This window comes from Tubulanus polymorphus, chromosome 6 (assembly GCF_964204645.1).
Source record: "Tubulanus polymorphus chromosome 6, tnTubPoly1.2, whole genome shotgun sequence".
In the NCBI taxonomy this organism is placed as follows: Eukaryota; Metazoa; Nemertea; class Palaeonemertea; order Tubulaniformes; family Tubulanidae; genus Tubulanus; species Tubulanus polymorphus.
Genome location: NC_134030.1, coordinates 22,438,020 through 22,464,441, shown reverse-complemented (window position 1 = coordinate 22,464,441; position 26,422 = coordinate 22,438,020). Strand labels below are relative to the sequence as shown.

General features: G+C 39.8%; 3 protein-coding genes and 1 long non-coding RNA gene across 4 annotated transcripts; 2 read left to right on the top strand and 2 right to left on the bottom strand.

Annotated features, from left to right (window-relative positions):
- Window positions 1-231: 231 nt before the first annotated feature.
- On the top strand, window positions 232-2,066 carry LOC141907537 (uncharacterized). Its single transcript, XR_012619505.1, has 3 exons — window positions 232-578; window positions 696-756; window positions 1,173-2,066. It is a non-coding gene; the product is annotated as an uncharacterized LOC141907537 (long non-coding RNA).
- A 544-nt stretch (window positions 2,067-2,610) lies between these two features.
- On the bottom strand, window positions 2,611-5,067 carry LOC141907375 (uncharacterized). The gene is made up of 2 exons (XM_074796996.1): window positions 4,690-5,067; window positions 2,611-4,577 (listed from the first exon to the last, which is right to left on the bottom strand). Exons 1-2 carry the CDS (start codon window positions 4,966-4,968, stop codon window positions 3,177-3,179), a joined length of 1,680 nt encoding a protein of 559 aa, XP_074653097.1. The 5' UTR covers window positions 4,969-5,067; the 3' UTR covers window positions 2,611-3,176.
- A 5,393-nt stretch (window positions 5,068-10,460) lies between these two features.
- LOC141906817 (uncharacterized) lies at window positions 10,461-13,071 on the top strand. The gene is made up of 2 exons (XM_074796211.1): window positions 10,461-10,679; window positions 11,116-13,071. Exons 1-2 carry the CDS (start codon window positions 10,579-10,581, stop codon window positions 11,408-11,410), a joined length of 396 nt encoding a protein of 131 aa, XP_074652312.1. The 5' UTR covers window positions 10,461-10,578; the 3' UTR covers window positions 11,411-13,071.
- An 85-nt stretch (window positions 13,072-13,156) lies between these two features.
- On the bottom strand, window positions 13,157-26,018 carry LOC141906816 (uncharacterized). The gene is made up of 8 exons (XM_074796210.1): window positions 25,738-26,018; window positions 18,772-20,565; window positions 17,967-18,090; window positions 16,940-17,069; window positions 16,241-16,469; window positions 15,165-15,301; window positions 14,559-14,837; window positions 13,157-14,460 (listed from the first exon to the last, which is right to left on the bottom strand). The coding sequence occupies exons 1-8, from the start codon at window positions 25,841-25,843 to the stop codon at window positions 14,428-14,430; spliced, it is 2,832 nt and encodes a 943-aa protein (XP_074652311.1). The 5' UTR covers window positions 25,844-26,018; the 3' UTR covers window positions 13,157-14,427.
- Window positions 26,019-26,422: the final 404 nt, after the last annotated feature.

The window sequence follows — 26,422 nt, the reverse complement described above, 5'->3', positions numbered from 1 at the left end:
ACTTTTATATCGGAACAATCGGGTGATATTTCCAGGGTTCTGTTTAGCGTCTATGAATTATAACTATACAAAAGGCGGGTGCGGCAAGAACCAGTTCGGTAAGAATTTTACCGTTTCAAAAATAGGTCGTCGTCGTTAAATACAGATGTAATACAAACACGTGATTTAGAAAAATAAACAAATGAAACCATTTTTAAATGTTGTTACCTCCAACACCAGAAATTATGTAAATACACTTAGGCGTTGTATAATATAGTCGAACAGTTCGATGCTCGGTGCAGAGACTCTTGTGGAGATCGATGGTGTTAATCAACCAATTACTGGGTAAACTTGATTTCGTCTTGTTTACTCTGAATATACTTAGTTCGAACGACACGACAGGTTACACTTCTTATTTCGTGGTTTAACAGTTCGAGCGAATAATTCACGTTCGGGGTCTCAATTGTAGAGGCTACTCACATATGGTATAGAATTTTCATCTTCATAAATGTGTGGTTGAATTATCAGTGTCTAGTTATCTTCGATCTGCTGACTGATGATGATATCGTAGAAACGGCTGCTGCAGAATTAGAGAACTCGTAAGTTTCTCATTTATCTAACTGAAAAAATTTATAGTTATATTGCGATCACTATCCGATGTTATGACAGTTATGACTGTTTAAAAAAGAATTTGAATTGTATTTTATGGGGAACAGATGGTGTTATTCGGAGTTGACATAGACAGACGTTTAAAGTAACAACTCGCGGAAGCTGAAGGTGAGTGTTGTTTACCTATCGCCCGCGAGAGTGTGACGTAGTAAGGTACGTGTTCAAGTAACGGGTTATTGATTTTACTATTAGATATTCAAATAACATGACTAAAGTGTCAGATCTTGTTTCGTAGGGAACAGTGTTATATCAGTTTGCTTAGGCCAGTTCTTGCGGCTGGTAAGGACCAGTCGTGATGGGAACGGCTTTAGCGTAGCGGGTTCGAATCCCTGGCGGGAGATGATCGTAAAATGAGAAAAGTTAAATTCCTCACTTGCCAGAGTATGTTAGAATTACCTACATGCCAGTGCCGCATAAGACAGTCATTGTCACACTCGCTACATATCAGATAGACCACACCCTCTCAATATTGTATATTTATATATGCTGAACACAACTGAGATTTAGTTTGTTTATAATTTCAGTCATTCTTTACTTGGTCTCGAATAATTAATGTATCTGATGACAACCCTGAAATTCGTCGTTTTTCTGGTAGTGGTGAATTTTCGATGTAGCACGAGTCACGCACCTGCTGCAGCAGCCGAAGATACAGATGCTGAAGAAGCGACCCTGAGATCACAAACTGATGGTGCTGATCAGTCTGGGCCAATCCCATTTGAAGATCGTGATCAGGATGAAACCTCAAATGCGGCTCAAAATCATTTCCAGCAGAATTTGAAAATTGAGTTAATACAATATGTCAAGGTGACTGGTGAGGGGAAGCATGATGGTGATCAGGGTGAGGGGCAGCAGGATGATCATGAGGTGCAGCAGGACGATCACCATGAGGGGCTGCTGGATGATCACAATGAGGGGCAACGTGGTGAGAGGTATGAGGGGCTACAGGATGATCAACATGAGGGGCAACAAGATCATCAGGATGAGGAGCAACAAGATCATCAGGATAATGGCCAGCTCGATGATTCCGAGATTTGAATAAAACCAACATTGTTGCGCAAAAATTGAACAAAAAAGTGTCGAAATATTATAGAACTATCAAAATGAAATTCATTTATTTTGTCGAATCTGGTGTTTATACTCTTTCACCAATTTACAATAAATGAGTCAAAGTTAAATCTTCTAAAAGTGCACCTTTTTAGCCCACATGGTATTTCCAGATATAAATTGGCACCATGCACTTTTTGTCACCGCAATTAAATCTAGCTCATGGCAGGTTCTATAATACAAAAATTATTCGTTAAGACAACAAATTGAATACCCTAGAAGACAATATACATCATCAGCGCCTTATAGGTGGAAGCCTTCCGAGCGACCAGATGGTTCTACTGTTTATAACCGTGGACCATGCAGTCCCCCTCTTACCCGCCCACAAGAATCGGTCACTGTCAATGTATCAGATCCACGTGCAGATTATTGTGATGAATTCTAAGGTTAAGTGGTTACTGGTATTCGTTCACCGGGTTGTTGAATATTGGAGTCGTCGAGCACTCCATCCAAGTGTCCCTATGAACTCCTAGTTTTCTTAAAGATAACATTTCTAACTGAGTTGCTTCTTAATGGCGATAAGATACATGTATTTCCTGTAAAGTTGAAGATCATCAAAATTAACTCTACGAACTTTTATTAACTATCATTTTACGCTAATAAAATTATACCTTATAGAACGATAACCTGTGCACTGAAACGTGGTGAACGGATAATAAGATAAAAAACCCACTATTTACAGATTAAAAGAATTTAAAAACAGGAATTTATTTATTCAATCTAAAATATATAGAATACACGACGTTTCGATCTCACCCTAGAGATCATCACACCTGGCGATGATTTCTAGGGTGAGATCGAAACGTCGTGTATTCTATATATTTTAGATTGAATAAATAAATTCTTGTTTTTAAATTCTTTTAATCTGTAGATAGTGGGTTTTTATCGTATTAAAATGATACCTTGTCTCTACGTCCGCTGAGTTTAAAAATTGACCCGACCGGCTGCCTATATCTACCCTGTACATAACTTTAAAAAAAATCATATTCAGGCTTGCCAGAACAGACCCATATAAGCTATAGAAATAAACTGATTACAAATCTTATTGCAGTTTACAAAATTGACCCGGCCAATTTGGAGAAACATGGTATCATTTTTCAGCCTTATAGAGCTAAGAATATGTCACGTGACACGTACTTTCCTCATCTTTTTATTATTACAGTAATAAACTTTAGAAACTTATCGTTTGTTGTTAATCAATATCGGTATGAAATCAGGATGATTGATTACGGAGGTCAAATCTGTTCTACTCGATTGTACACCGGTTTTATAAAGTCTCTATACTTCAAACCGGCTGGTCTCTTGTTGACTCTATACAAGTGATTCATGTTTATTACTTAATCATAGCGATAGACAGCACTTACAGTGTTACTGTCACACACCACACTGTCTGTATAGTTCGGTAAACTACATGTAAACTGATTTTATTTCGTAAGAGCATGTATATTGTTTATATTATAAATTCTCAATGAGTGTCGATCATTTCTGTCATCATAGTGACGGATAGCTACAGTGTTGCTGTCACGCACTTGATATATCTGACATGTCACACTGTCTGTTGAGTTCAGTACTATACGCGGGCGATCTATGAACCCCTGATCATTATATCTGAAACTCATCACAGCTCCTCTGCAATCAGGGTATCCAGGGTTTACCGATAATAATACGTGTTTATCACTTATAATGCACGGGCGTCCCCGCCTTGGATCGAATGTAAGCCCGCAATCTTTGATATCAATAGAACTGATCGGTTTTGCTTCTGCTGTTAAAAATAAAAAACTATTCGTACGATTACAATAAACGAACATCCGTCCCCGTGAGTCGACAGTGAAACAATTGAAATGACTGTACTCTCCATCCGGGAGCTGATATTTATTCACTCGGTTTCTATCTATCAAACTGTTTTTAGGGTTTTCTAGTAAATGTAAAACACGAATGTCCCTCCCTGACTGTATATAGATATTGTCACCACTGATTACTAGGGTTGTAAAATGAGGCAGGATATCATTGATACCATCTTGAATCAGTTTGTCTCGATTTTTATATTTTCTCAGGTAGAATTTCGTCTTTTTCTTCACGAGTACAAACAGATGTCCGTAATTATCATTAAGGAGTCCTATAACACGGCCATTACACTTAACGTATCTCTTCATTACGTTATCATCATCCATGTAATAAATATTGCTGGACCCCCAGTCCGCACATATTACACGTGACTGTCGACCCACGTGCCCACCAGGTAGTGACGTCACTAGAACGGGTGAGAAGTCTATCTGAACCTGTGTATTGATCATCAATGAATCGATGACGTCATGTTCCATATGGCATGTGAGATCATCAGTAGATCTTTCTAATTCATCAATTCTCCCTATGACGTCACCAGTAGTTCCCCCTATCGCGTCATCGATAGTTTTGTTCAGTTTTGCTTCCAATGCTACAAGCTGGTGTTCAGTACAGCCCTGGTTCAATCTCTCTTCAACTGTTTCTAAAGTGTGTTTCATTTGACAGAATTGATTTACTAAATTATCATGAAACAGTTTAACATGATCGTGACATTCATCAATGTCTGGTCGAACTGTCTGCGCTCCAATGATCGGTTCAGTGTTCACTCTAAACACGTATTCGTTCCCGTGACGACTAGCACCGATCACAAGACCCGAACCTATCGATTGCGGTGATTGTTGAAGTCGCGATTTGTAGATTTCACACATTTCTTTACTTTCACATCTAACGACAAACACATGATTCTGAGGTTGGTGATTGAACGGGATGGGATGATCCGGTATCTCGACACCAGGTGGCGCTCCTCTCCATGATAATTTCACCTGAAAGAAAAAAAAACTATAGTTTTATTTGTCTCTCACCTCGCAGTGGTAACCCATCTAGTATCATACGCGGATGACGATGAAAGTGAAAATGAAAATGATAGATTTTTACCTCATCAAACGGCATCATTTGCACCGCTATTACATGTCCTGTGTAAATGGTGTTCAGTTCGTGTTTAATTACATTCTCTAATTCTTCACTCCACATAATTATATCTAGTTGTAATAAATTTCCATCCACAGTTATCCGATCTGATTCCAAATTAAACAACGGCTGATAAAAGTAATTTTGTATCGTCCTGTAGACATTATCCTCATCGGACCAAACATTAACGCGACGTCCTTGGAAAGAAACGGAAAGTTCAAAGCGATCAGGATTACTGGTAGCCATGTTCAGACGTTCAGCATACGCCCACCAAAAACAAACTAATACCTTTTAGGCGTTGCATAAGTTTCCAATAAGAACAATCAAGTGGTATTTCCAGGGTTCCGTGATATGCGTCTATAAATAGTAACTGTACGAAGTGCGGGTTGCGCGGCAAAAACCAGTTCGGTAAGAATTTTACCGTTTCAAAAATAGGTCGTCGTCGTTAAATACAGACGTAATATTAACACGTGATTTAGATTATGAATATCGAGTTTGTTTTGATGATTTAAAAAAATGAGTTCAATTTCGTTTGTGTCGATCAAGTGATCGGGTGACTTATCGGTATTTTATAGCGCTCTCCAAGAATTGACTGTTAACTTGTTCATATCTCCTATCTATAAAATATCAATAAAATTCTTGCCGAACTCAATTAATTTTACACGACAACCACTCAGACACGCTGGATTCAGAAATGATTAGATGAGTATGAAGTGAAGCGTCTAGTTCGAAAAAAAACACAAATTGAGAATCATTTCTAATCAAAAGAAGCTTTAAGAATTCATTCAAAGATGTATTTTATGAAATAACGCATTAAGCGTTGATGGAATCATAATGATTGAAACAATTCACCCGCCACCGTAAAAATAGCGAGGAGGTCGGATCTCGACCGTCCGGTGCTGCCGCTGCGTATAACGACAGCGGAAAAAACGAGAACTAGCATTATACTCGCGTGCCAGATAAATCATTGACGTTGATGAAATCGGGGAGATCTTAGTTCACAGAAATTCCGCTATCGTCATTCATAGGGGCAGCACTGAACGGTTGAGATGAAACACGGCCTCGCTATCTAACTGTGGCATGCGAGGAATAAACTAGAGTCAAATTCCACACATTATTCCTCACTAGTTTGTTTTGAATGAATAATTCTATCGACGACTAAACTTAAGCATTCTATGAAATAGATTTGAACTTGAACTTTTAGCGAATTCAGGATTATGCACCAAAATTTCCAGACCATACTATTATATACTGATCAAGTAACCTGCGCGCGCAGCCTCTCGGGTCTCTGATTAACTTCGTTCTTCGTTCACTCCCACCTCCCTGGTTCTACGTTCACTCCCACCTCCCTGGTTCTACGTTCACTCCCACCTCCCTGGTTCTACGTTCACTCCCACCTCCCTGGTTCTACGTTCACTCCCACCTCCCTGGTTCTACGTTCACTCCCACCTCCCTGGTTCTACGTTCACTCCCACCTCCCTGGTTCTACGTTCACTCCCACCTCCCTGGTTCTACGTTCACTCCCACCTCCCTGGTTCTACGTTCACTCCCACCTCCCTGGTTCTACGTTCACTCCCACCTCCCTGGTTCTACGTTCACTCCCACCTCCCTGGTTCTACGTTCACTCCCACCTCCCTGGTTCTACGTTCACTCCCACCTCCCTGGTTCTTCGTTCACTCCCACCTCCCTGGTTCTACGTAGTCTAATTTTCAGGATCTATTCATGCAAAAACGAATTTTGGGTTTTAGGTTTAATCAAAAAAGTAATCGATTGTTGTCGATTCAAAAGCTTTATTTGATAACGAATCTGTTTTCTAAAACGATGAATTTCGTTCTTGCTTTTTTAGCATTTTTTAATTTCATTGATTCCCATTAATCATCCAGATAAGAAAGTTGGTTGTTCAGCGAATATAGGGTTTATCTGTTGCTGGATTATCATAGAATATTCTATCCTAAATCTGAAGTCAATGTTGTTCGTTACTGCTTTTTGAAATATTAAAATAAAAAGACAAATTTTAAATCAACTATGCGCTCCGGGGTTTTGTTGACGAGAGTTCTAGTCTATGGATATTGTTTTCCAGTGTATATATAATTCTAGGGTTATTCTTTGTTTTAGAAAAGACTCCAAATCTTTCGGTAACAGGGGGTTGAATCATCATGTCTCAATGAGTCGAAAATAAACATGAAACAGTAGCCACAAATGCATCAGTTCCCACTTGTTACACATATGGGACCATTTTCTCAACCACGGTGTCTCCTGATGGGTATAGGAGAATAGTCTTGTCTCCTGACGGGTATAGGAGGATGTCTTGTCTCCTGACGGGTATAGGAGAATAGTCTTGTCTCCTGACGGGTATAGGAGAATAGTCTTGTCTCCTGACGGGTATAGGAGTCGCGGCGTGTACAAAACCACACAGATACATTCAGTATCTAAAGGGCAACTGAGGTTTCGATCCAGTTTGAGATTATATCAAGGTATCTGGTATCAAGAGTGAATTCAAACTCTGATTTTAGACAATTTACGACAAAAGGGCCTTACTTTAAATCTCTGGCAGAAACAGAAACTTTTTTCATCATTAAGAATTGAAGTGGGAGTAGTTTGAGCTCCTCACCACACCTGACAGGCCATCAGTTACGACACCTGACTGATCACCAGACACCACACCTGACTGGCCACCAGTTACCGCACCTGACTGATCACCAGTCACCACGCCCGACTGGTCACCACAGCGAAATGGTCACCACACTGACCAGACAAACTTAAATCCTATGTCAGTCACCACTGATCTATGGTCTAGTGGTTAGCAAGCTCGGCTGACATGCTGAAGGTGTCAGGATCGAGTCCTGTTAGGGTTAGGGTTACTAAATAGCTAGGATTGGGGTCACTGGCGACTCAGATGTTTACAGGTCACGCTATTTAAAAACTTTTTTTATTTCTAAAGTGGGTTGATATACACATAAAACTTCGGTGACTCAAAACGTCCTCGATCCTAAATAATTATTAAAATGTCATTCATTTGTTCTCGGCCAATACGAGGTCACGTGATACGCGCTAAACCGGTTTAAACCAGTTTCGCTATCTCTACTTAGATATGCAGATTTTGTTCTAATTTAGCCAATCAGTGACGAGTATTTGACTGATTATGCGTCCAATCACTGATGATGATGTTTTAGGAGCTGGACCCGGTGTTGATGTCATAAAATATTAATTATTAAATCAAATCAATTGCTATAAGATATTTTAAGTCTCTGATACACACATGTTTACCTTATTCAATCGGGGAATGAATTGATTTAAGTAAAGCTCCGCAGTTTATAGAGCGAAGATGGATTATAACAGTTGGACATGTGTAAGTTTACTGACCCCAATAGTTAGATAATGTAAAATGTAACGCATTGTTCGACCATTCTTGTCGTACGTGGCGTTGTACCATAGATAGACCTCTTATACAACTGGTATGTCTTCAAACCTAGAGGTGCTCGCACATGTCTCCCGTAAAATCAGACAAATATCACATGTACCTCTTGTGAGTTACACATATTCTAAATAGTTCAAGATGTAACTGGTAAAGGTGAGTTTGTCGTAGTTTTAATAAAGTCAAACATTGAAATATTTGCCACCAATTTTATGTTGATTTCTTCAACAATTTTCTGACCCAAATTTGAAGATTCTATTACCCACTCCCGGCACGGGGAGGTAGTGACGAAAAATAACAATACGGGACTCAATGGAGGCCCCGTAATTGGAATGAGTACACTTTAATTGACGATTTGAAAATATTTTCTGAAAGCGGTGAAAACTCTGTATTTTGTACAACTGCCAAAAATCAATTCATTTTTTAAATCTGTATTGTATGATTTTATTTGTAGGTTTCGCGTTTGGTCGCGATTTTGGATCCTTTTCCTGTATTTGGTTATAAGCGCCACCCAAACCCGGTAGGTTCATTTCACATACATGTAAAGTCAAAAATTGCATTTTTATTGGCCTATGAATTTCTGGGAATTTCTTGCTTTTTCAGGATTTATTTGGAATGGAATCGCGTTCAAACTAATTCAGGATTATATAATATAAACTGTTCTCAAAAAATGAACTGTTGTTAAAAACACAAGGATTCAAATTGACTCTATGATTATGACTGGATTCATACATTACACACACAGGATTGGATAAACTGTAAGTTAGAAAAACATTAACAGCTGAAATTATGTTTTATAGGTTTAGTTATTTATTAGGAACTTACTCGGTGAGTTAGTAAGTTATAGAAATTAGTACAAAATATATCAAATAAAATGCGGTTGTTTAAGTAAATATAAATTTGGGTGCTATAAGCGGCGAGGGACCTGGGAGATCTCAGGTGGACATCAGTTGGAGGAAGCAATTTGTTTATTTTGATGCCTAATATCTTCATTTCAGGATCCCGTATTTCATCGTTCTTTTTTCCAGGGTTTCTCTCTATTTTCAGGTGTTTTTTTCTATTTTAAGAATTTCCGTTTTTTCAAATTCATTGTTTTACTAGACAACGCCTATTATGTACTTTCTTGAAATAAACAGAACAATTTCAGGGTCATCGCTGAGACAAGACCCCAGAAAACTAGGCCACAGAGTACGTGTCTTCACCCCCAGCACACAACAGAGTGGCCCGATTCAGGTGCGGCCTGTATGTTCTATTTCAGTGAGAAGAACAAGACCCCCTAGTCACAGAAGATTGAATCTGAAGTTGAATGATGATGACAGAGTGACTGAAGAATTCAGGTGCGACCTGTATATAATATGTCTAATCGTTTATATTCTATTTCAGTATCCCCTCACATCAACCTCACCCTGCCTCAGTAGTTAGAAAAGTTAGTTAATAGTTAGATGATCCATAAATTAGAACATAATTTCAGCTGTTAATATAAAATACAATTGTAATTTCAAGCGGAACTTTTTAACACTAAAAGTTGCATTTATTTACAATTGAACTTGATTGAAAATGTTTGACAGTTTGTGAGTTAAGTGTGATTTGAGTAAGATGAAGAGTTGAACTGTTGAACTCTACTTCTTATAAAATACAAATGACATTTACGTACAACTGGTTTCAGGTTCAGACAGCATCCACCCAACTCAACCCCTCCCGGTCGGGCCCTATTCCTGTGGTACCTAGGTTTCTGGTCAATTTGGTTGAATCTATTTACTGATATCTTGGCTGATTTTGGTCGCGCGCTGTTTGTTTTGATGTCGATTTTTTCGCGTATATTTTTAGAAGATGCAGTTTTTTGATGATGAAATTTGGTTTAATTGTTAATTCAAATCGAATTGATAAATCACGCGGTGCCTTTCACCACATTTTGAAGTCATCTCGCGCTGTTTTATTTTGTAGTCATCTCGCGCTGTTTTGATGAAGTCATCTCGCGCTATTTTGATGAATCATCTCGCGCTGTTTTATTTTGAAGTCATCTCGCGCTGTTTTGATGAAGTCATCTCGCGCTGTTTTATTTTGAAGTCATCTCGCGCTGTTTTTGTTTTGTTGTTTTTTTTGCCTCGGCTGGACTAGAGTCAACCAAGCCAAACGGCAGTGAGGATAACGTCCCGGCCGAATCATGGCCCGGTTTTTCATTAGTCCGGTTTTTCATTAGTCCGGTTGTCGTGTCCGCATCCGCATTATTATTGCTACCCCTTCAAGTCAATTCAATCAATTTAAAATCTATAGAAATGTTTTCTATTATCATATCGGTCAAGGAATTTTGCTTATTTAGGTTACAATTTAAAACAGGATCTATAAGATTATGTTTTTCAGATTTTCACATCGCTGTCATCGATTAGCTGATCGGGTTCGAATCCCGTAATTCGCCATACTGCAGCGTCCGTTAACAAAAAATGGAGGCGGTTTGTTCGACCGGTCGAATTTATTTCGTCAGAGAATTACGCCCAGATATCGTTACTAAAAGATCAGAGAACATCGTTCGAGTAACCGGCAGGTATTTTCAATTATGTTTTAACGCTGAATTCATTATTTCGCGATGACACTCGATCTAAAACCGCAAAATATTAAGTTGAAGTGAAGCGATGCTACGAATTTCGGTTGGATGATGTCATCATTGATGATGATGATGATGATGATGATGATGGAATGAATTGAATATTAAATTCCTAATGTTTTCAGATTCTTCATTCATGTTTTTAGATTACTGATTCCTGTTTCCAGATTCCTAATGTTTTCAGATTATTGATTCATGTTTTTATCCTGATTCCTGTTTTCAGATTCCTAACGTTTTCAGATTGATGATTCAGCTGTTTTTTATGCCGATTCCTGTTTTCATATTCCTAACGTTTTCAGATTGATGATTCCTGTTTTTTATGCCGATTCCTGTTTTCAGATTCCCGATTTAATTGATTCCTCGTTTTCTGTTTCAGACTAGTCGATCACGATTTCTCGTCGTGTCTGGTTCTAATCGAGGATCCGTCTGCTAAAAATCACCTACTAACCGTCAACACCGCGTTTATAGAACCGTTTCATTCGGCCGGTGGCTCCCTCTTTCAATTCCTCGGTGAACTATCGTTGAACGACGACAGCGGCGGATTGGTGCTGCAGGCGTTCGTCAGCCGGTGCGTCGACGGGTTAGATATGAAACTCTACGAGTTAGCGGTCGAAAACGAGAGACGATTTTTAACCGAGCGGGAAAAACTTGATCAGAAAACGATGACGTGAAATTTAGCGTTCCTTCGATCCGTTCTAAAGCCTAGCGACGTTTTCGGGGCATGAGAGCAACTGGCTGGATACAATCAGTGTGAGCTTGCTTATGATTGGTTAGCGTCCATCTGTCTCCAGTTCCAGCCAGTTGCTCATGTTCTACTTTTGAGCAACTAGTTGTACTCAGTTGCCGTCATATCCGTCGATGTGAGCGCTCCACAATCAACAACACACGGTTGCAACTGACTAAAACAAAGCAATGAGTCACGTGACTTGAGATGCCTTTAGAATATTTGCTAGATAACACATCTCAGTTGCTGAATGTACGCGCTATGGACCTAGCGACTGGCATGAGCCATGCAGTTGCTGGTTTTCATTAGATTTTTGATGTGTGTGGGTACTCACTCACTAGCAACTAGTTGTCTCCAGTCGCTTTGTCGATGTATGCTTTGCTTTAACAGTTCCTAGTAGTTCAAACTGTGGCCTTCTTCAATCAGGCTCGACTCGGCAAATTAGTTTTTGCATTTTGCTGATAACAGTATCAATCTAAAGCCTGGATCTGTTTCCTATTGGCAACCATCATAATAATGATGATTTTGTCAGTGGAGTGTGGACGATCAGTTTTTGAAACTGTGCTGATAAAATGTCTAATATCTGGTGTTTGTAGTTCATTTTCAATCAAAAATGTCTCAGATGAAGCACTGAACACATGTGAAGTGTGGACGATCAGTTTTTGAAAGTGTGCTGATAAAATGTCTAATATCTGGTGTTTGTAGTTCATTTTCAATCAAAAATGTCTCAGGTGAAGCACTGAACACATGTGAAGTGTGGACGATCAGTTTTTGAAAGTGTTCTGATAAAATGTCTAATATCTGGTGTTAGTAGTTCATTTTCAATCAAAAATGTCTCAGATGAAGCACTGAACACATTTGAAGTGTGGACGATCAGTTTTTGAAAGTGTGCTGATAAAATGTCTAATATCTGGTGTTTGTAGTTCATTTTCAATCAAAAATGTCTCAGATGAAGCACTGAACACATGTGAAGTGTGGACGATCAGTTTTTGAAAGTGTGCTGATAAAATGTCTAATATCTGGTGTTTGTAGTTAATTTTCAATTAGAAATGTCTCAGGTGAAGCACTGAACACATGTGAAGTGTGGATGATCAGTTTTTGAAAGTGTGCTGATAAAATGTCTAATATCTGGTGTTTGTAGTTAATTTTCAATTAGAAATGTCTCAGGTGAAGCACTGAACACATGTGAAGTGTGAACGATCAGTTTGTGAAAGTGTGCTGATAAAATGTCTAATATCTGGTGTTTGTAGTTCATTTTCAATTCGAAATGTCTCAGGTGAAGCACTGAACACATGTGAAGTGTGGACGATCAGTTTTTGAAAGTGTGCTGATAAAATATCTAATGTCTGGTGTTTGTAGTTAATTTTCAATTAGAAATGTCTCAGGTGAAGCACTGAACACATGTGAAGTGTGAACTTCCGTTTTTAAAACTGTGCTGATAAAATGTCTAATATCTGATGTTTGTACAGCGAGTTTGACTTTAGTTCTAGAAACTTGAATCACGAAAACAAAATAAATCATTTTCAAAAAACGTTAAAATATTTTTATTTCGCTTCTTAAATGATTCTATAAATTCAGTAGTCGAACTAATTTAATCATAAATATGAGAAGCACAGATAAAACAGTTTATTTTTCTATTTACATTGAAAACGAATTTCATTTGAACAATGTTTTGGCAGTTTATTTCATTAATCTAAAGAATATCTCACATGTATAGAGTTTGTAAAATACATATCTTCAGTGATGTGCAAATAATAGTTGCTGTAATTAAATAGAATTTATGAATTCTTACAATAATAATAATTATATGAATAATAATCATAATGCCCAATTCTATGATTTATATTATGGTTTTTGGCAGCTCTGTCGTCATCAAGTTTGTTTGCAAAAATCTTCAACAACCCATAAAAGTTAAAGTCCTTTATAATGCTGCTGCTGCTGCTGCTGCTGCTGGCACCAATAGAAAACATGGTATTCTAACGAGAAAGGTGCGTTAAAAAGAGTGGTATTTACATTGAACATGAGTCATCCCCTCCTATTCTGCATGCATGTGTGATATTTACATGTACTTCATGAAAGGCGTAGTTACATATCGAATTAGCAAGCCTAGTACAATGTAGACTTTGCCTTAATCCGGGTCTGGTTCTTGTCGAAAAGTGGTTATTAACCTGGTCTTAAGTTGTTTAAAATTGGATTACGCAGAACTCGGATGATCTTCAACAGGTCTGATGACTAAGGAACCAGCCCGAGAAAGGTTGGTAGCATTGGGACTGCTGTAAATATTTCATCTAGTCAAGAATCAGGAAACTTGGAAAATGTATCCAAAAAAATACCGGTAAAATTCCCCCAAGACTTGGACAGTTCCCTAAGTTGCCCAGTATCGAGCGAGGAGGAGTTTACTGTATTAAAAACAGGCACAGTCTGAACACAACAAGTAGGAGAACATTCATTAATGGATGGCATAATTTTAACATTAATCATAATTATTCACAATGACATCAACAAAATAAACCAATCATAAGCTTTTCCTGACTGCATTATTGACCAATCGCAACGCTTGACATCTATCACCGACCAATCGACAACAAGTATTGGCTCGGAACTTATCTCTAACAATGAAGTAAATAATGTGTTGCCTCTGTTACATCTTCAATAACCTCATGAGTTACCTCTCAAAATCCCCTCAATTTTAAAATTGCATCGATTTACCTTAAAAATCCCTCAAATTACATTTAACAAAAAAATTCTCTAAAATCTCAATTTCAATCTCTAGTTTTTCACCGTTATAGAACTAGTTAAATAGATATTTACAATTTCATTGTTTCTGCAGGCGGGTGGCGGGCCAGCATCACACTGCCCGGGCAGCGGGCCAGCATCACACTGACAGAGGGGGGTTAAAGTTTCTATATTTCACTTTGGATCTTGTTTCGACGGCCATTTTGTTCGGAGACACAGAATTCAACATCATCGATTCTTCAAATTCAACAGGGTTTCGATCTGAATGTGCAAACGAAAGAAAAATGTAGCAGCAGCGCCATCTTTTATTAGAATCGAGTATTTACGAAATTTCGAATACGTTTTCTTTTCAAACCGACCTGTTGGTTGCCTTTGGCGACTTGATACGGATATTTCCCCTCTTGGTTTTTGCATTCACGCTCGGCCCCGTAATGCAGCAACATCTGAACCATGTGCACGTGCTCGTCTGGCGTTCTGAATTCCATTCCGGCCACCAGGTGGAGCGGCGTGTTCTTATCCATGCGAGGAATATTTATTACCTCCGCTATGTTTGGCGTAATGCGGAGAACCTCATGTACGAGACGGTAGTCCTGCGTTGCCACGGCAAAATGAATTGCCGTCTGTCCAGATTTATCGTCCTAATTAAATATGCAAATTTATTCAAATTAATCCTCTACATTTTAGATTTTCTGGGCTTCTGATTCAATGGTGGATCTGAAGGGAGGGTGCAGGGGATGGGCACCCACCCTCTAAAATGTCAAGTTGCCCAGAAAGGCAAAATGAAATGGATTAAACTTGCAACTGGGCAACTCATTCTTGAAATTCGCATTTGTTTCAACAAACAGAATTTTCTCTGGGCCTCCCATAAGAATCTACGAAATAGTTTACTTATTTTTGTACAATTGGCAAAAGTGTCCAAATTTTGACTCCCGTAATTTATAAAGTTTCATGAGTATAAAAGATACCTTTTGAAAAGCGCTGGCTCCACAGTTCAGTAGCATACACACAGTTGGTGTACTGTCATTCAGAATCTCGCGTCCTGTTTTCCTGTCAGTTTTCGGTTGTGCGTGTTCTTTGATAGCGCAGTGAAGAGCAGTCAAACCTTCAATATATTTACATGAAATGATCAAATATTAGAAGATATGGGGCGGTCGATGATTTATTGATACAGTAGACTCAAGTCAGATCTGTTGACTTGAGAGTGATATCTGAGTTGGATGATACAGTAGACTCCGCTCAAGTCAGATCTTTTGACTTGACAGTGATATCTGAGTTTGATGATACAGTAGACTCCGCTCAAGTCGGATCTGCTAACTTGAGAGTGATATCTGAGTTGGATGATGCAGTAGACTCCGCTCAAGATTCAGATCATTTGACTTGAGAGTCATATCTTAGTTGGATGATACAGTAGACTCCGCTCTAGTCTGATCTTTGGACTTGAGAGTGATATCTGAGTTGGATGGTACAGTAGACTCCGCTCAAGTAAGATATTTTCGATTGACAGTGATATCTGAGTTGGATGATACAGTAGACTCCGCTCAAGTCTGATCTTTTGACTTGAGAGTGATATCTGAGTTGGATGATACAGTAGACTCCGCTCAAGTCTGATCTTTTGACTTGAGAGTGATATCTGAGTTGGATGATACAGTAGACTCCGCTCAAGTCAGATCTTTTGACTTGAGAGTGATATCTGAGTTGGATGGTACAGTAGACTCAGCTCAAGTCGGATCTTTTGACTTGAGAGTGATATCTGAGTTGGATGGTACAGTAGACTCCGCTCAAGTCAGATCCTTTGACTTGAGAGTGATATCCGAGTTGGATGGTACAGTAGACTCCACTCAAGTCAGATCTTTTGACTTGAGAGTGATATCTGAGTTGTATGGTACAGCAGACTCCGCTCAAGTCAGATATTCTTGATTGACAGTGATATCTGAGTTGGATGGTACAGTAGAGACTCTGTTCCTTTCAGATATTTTGACATATTTGACAGCCTCCCATTTAAGAGATTGCCGTAGCGTGGCACCACCTTTATTGAACCTACCATGCGAATCCTTCTCCTCTTTATTAGTTCCCTGGAACTTGGCGAGAACCTGTAAGACCGGGAACCATTCTAACCCTCCGCTGGCGGCTACATGGAGCAGACGCTTCCAGTGACCGTTACCGCACGCGTCACGAACCCGGATCAACTCATTCGGGCTGGCTCCGTATTCGAGCAACAGTCGCACCATGTCGCAGTTATTGTACATCAGAACGGCAAGGTGCAGCGGCGTCTGCCAATAGAAAATCAATTTCAATAAATAACGCCCCCTGGTGAACATACAAAGAATCAGTGGGTTTATGAAACTCAATTTCATTATCTAACGCCCCCTGGTGATCATACAAAGAATCAGTGGGTTTATAAAACTCAATTTCATTCTCTAACGCCCCCTGGTGAATGTTTGTAGAACTGGAGCTCTTAGAATTCTATTTCAATATTCAATGCCCTCTGGTGAATGTATACAGAACCACAGGCAGATTGCATAGACATGGCTTAGATTTAAGACCAGTCTAAGACGAACTTAGTTCTATAGCCAATCTTAAGACTTCAGACCAGTCTTAAGATTTAAGACCACTTTTGAACTTAAGCCACGACGATGCAACCGGCCCCGGGGGTTTAGTAAAAACTCAATTTCAATAGTCAACGCCCCCTGGTGAACGTATACAGAACGTATGAATTTGAGAAATCGGGAATTCTACGTACGAAGTCGTCCGATTTGGCGCTGAGAATTTTCGCTTCGATTCCCGGCATTTTTTGGTCGATTCGTCGTAAACGCTCGAGGTACGCCTGCAGGAATAAAACCTCTTCGGAATCGATGATTCCATGAATCGTCCTGTGAAAACAACAAATAGAAACAGTTGTTAACAACAGCGCATCGTGAAAACATCTTTCAAGATTAAAAGATGTTTAAATAGGGGAAAAACAGGATTTCAGTCATTCCTGGAGATAAGGAGTTTTCAACGAGAAAATTTCAAATTTCGTGGAAGCGTCAGAATCACTTTCATATCCCAATTACTGTAGACTCCTCCTAAATTCAGAATCACTTTCATATCCCACCATAGACTCCTCCTAAATCAGTACTGTTTATCTTTACCATTTAATTCGTTGGAATCTGTGTGCATAATAACCTAAAGATTTTCTAATATTGCCAATTTCTCAAAATTCAAGGAGTTGTTTCAAGGACTTTCGAGCATTTCGCTCAAATTCAAGGATTATTCGAGGAGGATATTGAAAAACATTTTTGTTTAAGAAGTTGTTGTCAAGGAATCGTAGGGATCCTGAAAAATGTTTCAAAATCTTTGATCAGCTATTTCGTAATTTGAATAGAATTTCTTTGAGGGTCGAACGAAGGGGGTTAAAACAGCAGGGGCCACAGTCGCACAATTGTGGATTAAGCTTGTAGACCAGTCTCTCAGACCATCTGAGTTCTATAGCTAATCTAACAATGTAAAAATGAAAATTCCGTGCAACTCTGGTTACTATGGATTTTAGAAGGGGTGGAAAACGAGTATAACAAACAATGCAAACAAAATTACGTAAAATTTCAAAATCAAAAAAGAAGATATTTAAAGATATTAGGAAATAAGAATAGTATATGATTAAATGTTTGCTGGGGATGAGAGGGGGATGAGAGGGGAGGGGGATGAGAGGGAGAGGGGGATGAGAGGGGGAGGGGGATGAGAGGGGGAGGGGAAGAGGGATGAGAGGGGGGTTATCAACTAACACTTACCATTCTCCCTCAGAGTCCGGTTCGATCATACGCTCCATCGACATCTTGGCGACTTGAGCGCGAGCCAGGTCGAGTTTCGTGAGGATAATCTCCGGCATCGTAGGTGGCGTCGGTAGTTTCGCAACTACAATGAGCAGACGAAGCGTAACATGAGTGAATCCATCACCAAACACAAACACGAAATAAAACCTCACAGAATAAAACCTCATTCATACCGGAGAGGGTTTCCCGTAATAAAGGTCATCCAGATTACCGAGGGGAATTCCCCCTAGTGAATTATCACATTTTCAATAACAAAAACCCAGTGATCGAGCGAGGAATGCAGATTTTTATTCCACAAATAAATGTTATTTTTTTCGAAATATTCAGCGGCCCAATTATTGAAAATGTTTTTTGTGTAAAATGAAAGCAGAATTAAACGAGAAATTCCGGCAAACGGTAAAATTTTCCTGTTTCAAAAACTATCTCGTTCATGTCTTAGGCCCCTCAAATCTAGCTGCCCTGGAGGACAAAACATGTCCGTGCAATCAGTACAAAATCATCGCGGACCTTTATAGGAAATTCTTGACCTTTTTCGGTTTGGAATTTACCCATAACATAATATTGCAAAAACTGTAAGTGACTCATACACGTATGAGGTGAGACCCTCAGATCTAGCTCTGCCTCTTGTACCAGAAAGCGGACTAGAATGACTAGAATAGTACTCCCTGTAGGCCTACTCATTAGTTCCCCTCCACTACGCTCCACTCCCTCCTCCCTGTGTTTCCCTCCATTCTCCTCCCACTCTCTGTACTCATTAACTTACCGTTCTGAGTTGATGTTGTTGTTGTAGTGGTCGCGATGTTTAGTTTCGGAGTTGGTTTCACTGGAAACGGTTTCTTGAATTCAGCCCCGTAGCAGACACCATTGTTCTGCTGCTGGTACATCTGCTGCTGGTGCTGCTGCTGCTGGTACATCTTCTGTTCACTGGTTATTTGTGGGTTTGGTTTCGGAGCAATAGGTGGCAGCGACGTCAGTTTCGACGATGAATGATGATTCTTTTTCGTTGTTTTACCGTTAGCGGACGCCTGCCGCTGCTGCTGCTGCTGCTGCTGCTGCACCTGCACAACCATATTGACCGGCACGTTGACCATCTGACCGGTCATCGCCGTCGTAGAAACAGGCGTTTGTTGAATGGGCGTAGTCATGGTGATCGGCGGTTGTTGCGTTAGATTATTGGTCAGTAACTGCACAGTCTCAGGTATTTGATTGTACGTTATCATCGAGCCCCCAGAGCCACCTATTGTGCTCGTAACGATACTATTCGTCGGGTAAGGAGGTGGGGGAGGTCGCGGACCCATCATGTTCATCGTGTACTGCTGCTGCTGCTGCTGCTGCTGCATCACTCCGAGCTGATTGCTGTTATTCACATTAAAATATGGCATCGGCCTATTTTCCATCGTGTAATTATTAGTCGGTTGCTGCTGGCAGTAAATCGTCCCAGCGGCGGCGGTGTAAGGATACGTCGCGCATGACTGTTGCGTAATCAGATGGTTATAATCGACGGTGGCTCGTAATGGCTGCTGATTATACGTCGGTCGTACTACGGTGTTGCTGACGGTTGGAATCTGTTGAGTTATGGCCGCCGCCGTCTGCCCGCCGCTCGTCGAAGTCGTCATATTAAAAAACCAGCTGTCGTTTTTCGCCGTCATCTCTTTCACGAGTTCGAGAATCTGTTTGTCGTCATCTTCGATGATCGCGGCGTCGCTCAGCGGACTGTTGACGTTGCCGTGGCTACTCGACGGGGACGAGTACCCCTGATCGTCGGAGCTTGGCGAGTGAGTACTCAGGTACTCGTCCGCTGTCTGCTGCGGCTGTTGTTGATACTCGGTCGAAAAAATACTCTCGATCGGTGCCAGTTTTTGAGCGCCGATCGTCGGGATTGTCAGCTCGGCGACCGCGTTAAAACGGCTGATATTACAATACTGCGGTTGCCCCGGATACATACACGCATTGTTACTGCTGCTGCTACTAGTAAACGGCACCGAATTATCGAATTGTAACCACGGCGACAGGTCGGTGATTATTTCTCGCGGTTCTTCGTTTTCGACCGGTTCTTGGTTCGTACGCGTAAGTTTCAGCGGCATTGTTCCGTTGTCATAGGCGACGGCCTTCTGTTGCCCGGAGTCGGTCGCGATCATTTTGCGATTTTTGGATTTTTCCGGCACCTTTCGATTCAGCGGTAACATCGCTTCGTAGTGGGTACCCTTACCTGGCGGCAGGCGTTCGGTGGCCTCGATATTGGCGCCATCGCCCAGACGGCCCTTCGGCTGAAAATCCTCATCGGTTTTCATTTTTGCTTCAAATTCCCCGCATAAACCAACAATTGATTCATCGTCGCCCTCGGCGACCGGCTTCACCTTGGTGACGACCGCATTGTAGATTACGGGTGCGTCTTCAGTTATTACGGTAATGGCCTTGACCTCGATGGTTCGGCAGTCATTGTTGGACGGTTCTGGGTCAAGGCTGGCGTCGGTGTTCGTCGTTAATTTCTGGAATTGTTCGCACAGTTTTTCATGGTCGGCCGGTGAACATTTCATCACTTTCATTTCTTCAGTTTCTGAAAAGAGATTTTTATCAATTCTAAGTCAACCTCAAAACTGAGCGATAAAATAGGAGCTGGATCACAATGGATCACATTGGATCGCATTGGATCACATTGGATCGCATTGGATTACATTGGATCACATTGGATCGCACTGGATCACATTGATCGCACTGGATTACATTGGATCACATTGGATCGCATTGGATCACACTCGATCGCAGTGGATCAAACAATTAAACAGGGTTTAAGAAAAATTAAACAAAAATTAAATGAGGATCACAGAACTGTGGAACTGAGTCCAGCACTGAGGAACTGGATTCATTTGCTGTGGAAATGGATCTTAAACTGGAACCAGAACTGTAGAACTGGGTCCTGAACTGTGGAACCGAGTCCTGAACTGTTGAACTGAGTCCAGAACTGTGGAACTGGATCCAGAACTGTGGAACTGGATCCTGTACTGTGGAACTGAGTCCAGAACTGTGGAAATAGATGCAGAACTGTGGAAATAGATGCAGAACTGTGGAAATAGATGCAGAACTGTTGAACTGAATCCAGAACTGTGGAATTTGGTTCAGAACTGTGGAAATGAGTCCAGAACTGTTGAACTGGGTTCAGAACTGTGGAACTGGGTTAATAGATATATCTCTGAACTTTGAAACTGGGAGCAGTTTTTATTATTACGTTGTATAAAAGCAATAAACTGATTGTTATCAAATATGAAACCAGTGAACAGTGAGTGATAATTCATTCTGTTGTTATTGACAATAGTCCGATAGATCAGGAATTCCCGCACGCCAAATTAACCAATCACACGACAGGTAACTCGTGATTGGCCGAAATATTTACGGTTTTACCAGAGATTTGTTGTCAATGACTATTCTTTTTTTTCGCAGAATTTTTTTTTTCATTGACAAAAATCAGGTTTCGAAAGACAGTGTCTTTCATTTCGTGTGAATTGAAATCTATGCGATGAGTGTCTGGAGGTTTTTAACATGTTTTTTGGAAAGTCACAATTTTCTTGGTTAATTATACGAGTTTGTTATCAAATGTAGACATTAAGGCAGACAGCCTAAAATTCAAAATAGAATAAAACTGAGTCCAGTTATGAGACCATTTTCTAATTTTCCTATTCTTTTCCATAGCCATAGAGAGAAAAAATAGATTTTAAGAGTCTGGAAAATACATTCCAATTTTCAGAAACTTTCTACAACTTGTAAGAACCATAGTACCCCGAGTGGAGCTCCATGGGCTGAGGAGGTACCCCGAGTGGAGCTCCGTGGGCTGAGGAGGTACCGCGAGTGGAGCTCCGTGGGCTGAGGAGGTACCGCAAGTGGAGCTCCGTGGGCTGAGGAGGTACCGCGAGTGGAGCTCCGTGGGCTGAGGAGGTACCGCGAGTGGAGCTCCGTGGGCTGAGGAGGTACCGCGAGTGGAGCTCCGTGGGCTGAGGAGGTACCGCGAGTGGAGCTCCGTGGGCTGAGGAGGTACCGCGAGTGGAGCTCCGTGGGCTGAGGAGGTACCGCGAGTGGAGCTCCGTGGGCTGAGGAGGTACCGCGAGTGGAGCTCCGTGGGCTGAGGAGGTACCGCGAGTGGAGCTACGTGGGCTGAGGAGGTACCGCGAGTGGAGCTCCGTGGGCTGAGGAGGTACCGCGAGTGGAGCTCCGTGGGCTGAGGAGGTACCGCGAGTGGAGCTCCGTGGGCTGAGGAGGTACCGCGAGTGGAGCTCCGTGGGCTGAGGAGGTACCGCGAGTGGAGCTCCGTGGTGTTCAGGGTAACAGGCCAATAATGTTTGTTCAGCGTGTCTGTTTTTCGATCATAAATCATGATTATTATTAATTTAGATGTAGCCCGTGCCTCGCTGTCGCTGTTTGAGGTGTTTATTCAATTTATTAACAGAATTTATCGATTCGTTTATCATGATTCATGATTCACTATTTGTGAGGGGCGTATAGTCTCTTATATCAACAACTCACTCCCTGAAAAACTAAAGATTTTAAGATTTCATGAGGTCAAAACAATTCTTCCTTTTAACCCTTTCACTGCGTCACCACCGCAATACAAATTGAGACTAGAAAATAGAGATGACTTCAGTAATGTGACGACTAATCCAAATGATGACTTACACTTAGTAAATTGAATTAGAAATACAAATTGAGACTCAAAAATAGAGATGACTTCAGAAATGTGACAACTTGTCCAAATGATGACTTACACTTAGTAAATTGAATTAGAAATAGAAATTGGGACTCAAAAATAGAGATGACTTCAGAAATGTGACGACTTATCCAAATGATGACTTAAACTTAGTAAATAGAATTAGAAATATAAATTGAGACTCAAAAATAGAGATGACTTCAGTAATGTGACGACTTATCCAAATGATGACTTAAACTTAGTAAATAGAATTAGAAATATAAATTGAGACTCAAAAATAGAAATGACTTCAGTAATGTGACAACTAAATCACCAAAATCATCCATAATCCACTCCCAAATTCCCGATAAAAGAACAACCCTGTGTCGAGAGCTGTAAAGAGTTAACTAGTGAGTAGATAACATCAAACTAAAGTTCAATTTTCCGCTGGTTATCTTTAACCAACTTTACAGCAACTACAGCCTGAGGCGGTTCTCAGAGTTTCCCAGACATGAGTAGTTGTGTAAACTAGCTCTGGAAATTATTCTCACTTTCAGCTACTGCAGCAATTTCGAATTCGCCATCGGAAAGTTTTACGCGATAGTTTAATGGTTGAAAAATATCAAGTGAAAGATATAAAATACATACGTTAAATAAATCCCGGGCCGCCATGTTAGGGCGTTGAGATATTGAGAATAAAAATCCAATATGGCCGCAGCATTTAAGAAGACCCTGGTAAAAACATCCGAATTCAAGAATCATAAAAAAACCCAACCCTCCCGCCCCCCACTACGAATAAAAATTAGTCTAAAAATATGTTCAAAATGTAAAAAAAAAATTGCAAATATTTTCCTTTATCCGAGCGAAAAAAAATTCGCGTTTTTGGAGTTTTTCCGAAAATCTGAAAAAAAGTTTAGTCCAAGAGGAATTTCATTAGAGTACTCGCGAATTCGATTGGTTGGTTAGACGAATATTTCGACCAATCAGAAATAATCGCGTGGGCAGGAGGGGGAGTTGATTGACAAGTTTAAACAAGTTTATTTGTGCTGAAGATTTCACAATTTGCAATTCGGAAAAAGTGAAGTCCTATTTAACATGAAAAAACTTTTTCAAATTTATAGTTTACCCTTTTTACGAAACTGATGCATTGGAAAACACTTTCACAAGCAGTGAATTATGAAAAAAAAGCTTTAGGCATTTTTTATAACTTGGAGCACGGATTTTGTCCCTCCAGAATTCTGCTTCATCGAATCAAAAAAGAAAATTTCTTGTCTTTAGTTCTTCGCGTTTTCATCACAATTTTTCAACAAAAAAAAGAAAAATCTTCTCTCTTAGTTTCATCTAGTGACTTAAAAAAGTAATGTTCATCTTAATTTCTAAACTATGATTTGGTTATTTCAAATTCATCTCAATTTTCACTCCTTTTTATTTTTCCTGCAGTCCTTCCAAGGTTTTATGTGGAAAATACTCAAATCGTTAAAAAAGTTGATTTTGATTTTTTTTTTGTTCCCTTCCATTTTGAAATTCCTATTGTTGATAATTTTATTCTATTATTAATTTTTCCCTTCGCACCTTTTTCTAGAAAATAATCTGTGTTCCAGTAATCAAAAAGAGGCCTTATTTACTGGAACATTTGCCAGTGCTGTAGTAGCACCTAATGATGTTATGGAATTCAAAAACAAACCTGATAGACCTGACATGACTATATCTTTGGGGTAGATTTATGCTGATATGCTGAACAATTGTTTATTATTTACACATGTAAGGAGTAACAGGTTGTATAGGTTTTAACCAGCCATAATAACAAGCGAAAATTCCCCGATTATTACAGATCTATGTACATATGTTAATAGACTATAAATGTGTCGGCATAAACTCAAAACAATAAACCGGATGATTATTGTAGGTCCACAGATTTGCCATCATGACACTTTTGAAAAGAATATCAGAACAGGGAGGTGCTCCCTGATCAGAACAAAACATGTTCATCTGAGACAACTGTAGTGGGGAGGGAGGAGGGGGAGAGAGGGGCAAAGTCCCCCTATTCCGAAGCCTTAGTTTAAAGAGTCACTATTTCTACGTGTTAAAAAGCCTAGTTTGAATAACTTCCCCAAGCACAATCAACTTCGACCTCTAATTAACCCCTTTCACCGAATTGGTGTAAAATAATTCCGCCTGACAAAAGTCATTTTTAAATTTCTCTGAAATAGAAATACAACCGCAGTGGTTATAGTGGTATTAAAAATAGAGACAATGAGATGATTTCTAACATCCTGGTCGACATGTTGATGGATATTCTCGGGTTTTTAAACAGCTAGATTTTAGTCATCTGCAGCATTAAGTGGCGGCCGGGTTTTACGTTATAACCGATTTCAGATAAACTGAATCAATGAAAAAATGTAATCGATTTAAAGAGTTCTCATAGTTAATTTCCATTTGATTGACAGTGAATCTTGAGTCCAGTGATTCACCATACTGTAGAAGCCTTTAGGAAAATTAAGCATTATTACAAATCCAGGGAATCCAAAATTCCTCGATTACAAACCAAACATTTTAAAATGATCCGATAAAAAAGTGACCACCGAACGCTAGCTGCCTTTTGGTAAATTTAAAGCCAGGGCCAGGGCCGCACCTGCTCAATGAAATGTTGGTTAAAGATAAACGATGGATAAACTTTACTTGTCATTGTAATTACACATAATTTAAACTGTTAAGATCAAACTCCTAAGGTAGATAAAATTGATGTCCTAAATATAAAATTAGTTAAGATTATATATATTCTCTAAATAAAACATTTTAACGGATGATTTGTGAAAACGTCATGGTATTTCCGCAAATTGTTCCATGGGCCCATTGAGGCAGTTAGTTGCCTTATCGATGGTAGTAAGCTTTTATAACTGTACGGGCTCATACCAAGTGAAAATATCCGAAAAACTATAAACCACATAGGTTACTGACTCTGTTAATATTGAGTCGATGACGATGAGGCAGAAAAATAATTTTGTTCAATTAAAAACAAGCCAGAGAAGAGTCAAAGAAATTATCTATTCCTACCTTCGGTTTCTTCCTCTTCGGGAGTCAGTTTCGATTCAGATTCAAGTGTTGATTCCACAACACCTGGTTCTTCCTCTCCGGTCGTTACTTGAACCGATGAAGTCATCGCCCCCAAATTTTTGAATCGACGCGACCTAAATCACACTAAATTCGGTTAATTAACTCTATATAGAAATCGTCAGTGGATTGATTGAAATCCGATCGCGTTTGTGACACACTGACAGTTATTTTGGACGCGTTTGAACACAATGTTTTACTTAACTATAACGAGCTAAACGATTCTAACCTGTGCTATTTTTTGCTTTTGTTGAAAGTTATTTCCTGGTTTCGGGGTTTTCCCGTTCAGTTATTTATGAGGCAGCCAATCAGCGTCGACTATTACAAACCCAGGCCTCGTTTGTTGGTCTAATATTTTCAATATCTTCACACTATTTTTACTTTTTAAAGGATCCATTTGAAAACATTCACCGAGTCATTGTAATGTTTAGATATAGTATTCTATAATTGCAAAAGTTAGAATTTAAATTTATGTTTAAGTGTAAACAAATGATCGAAATATCGATCAATTCTGTTAAACGACAACTGGGAATTTCCAAAACTCGCTTGCCAGAGATAATGCTTAAGTACGATTTGAAGACTTGTGAACTAAAATATCAACCAAAAAGTAGAATTTCCAGCACAATGA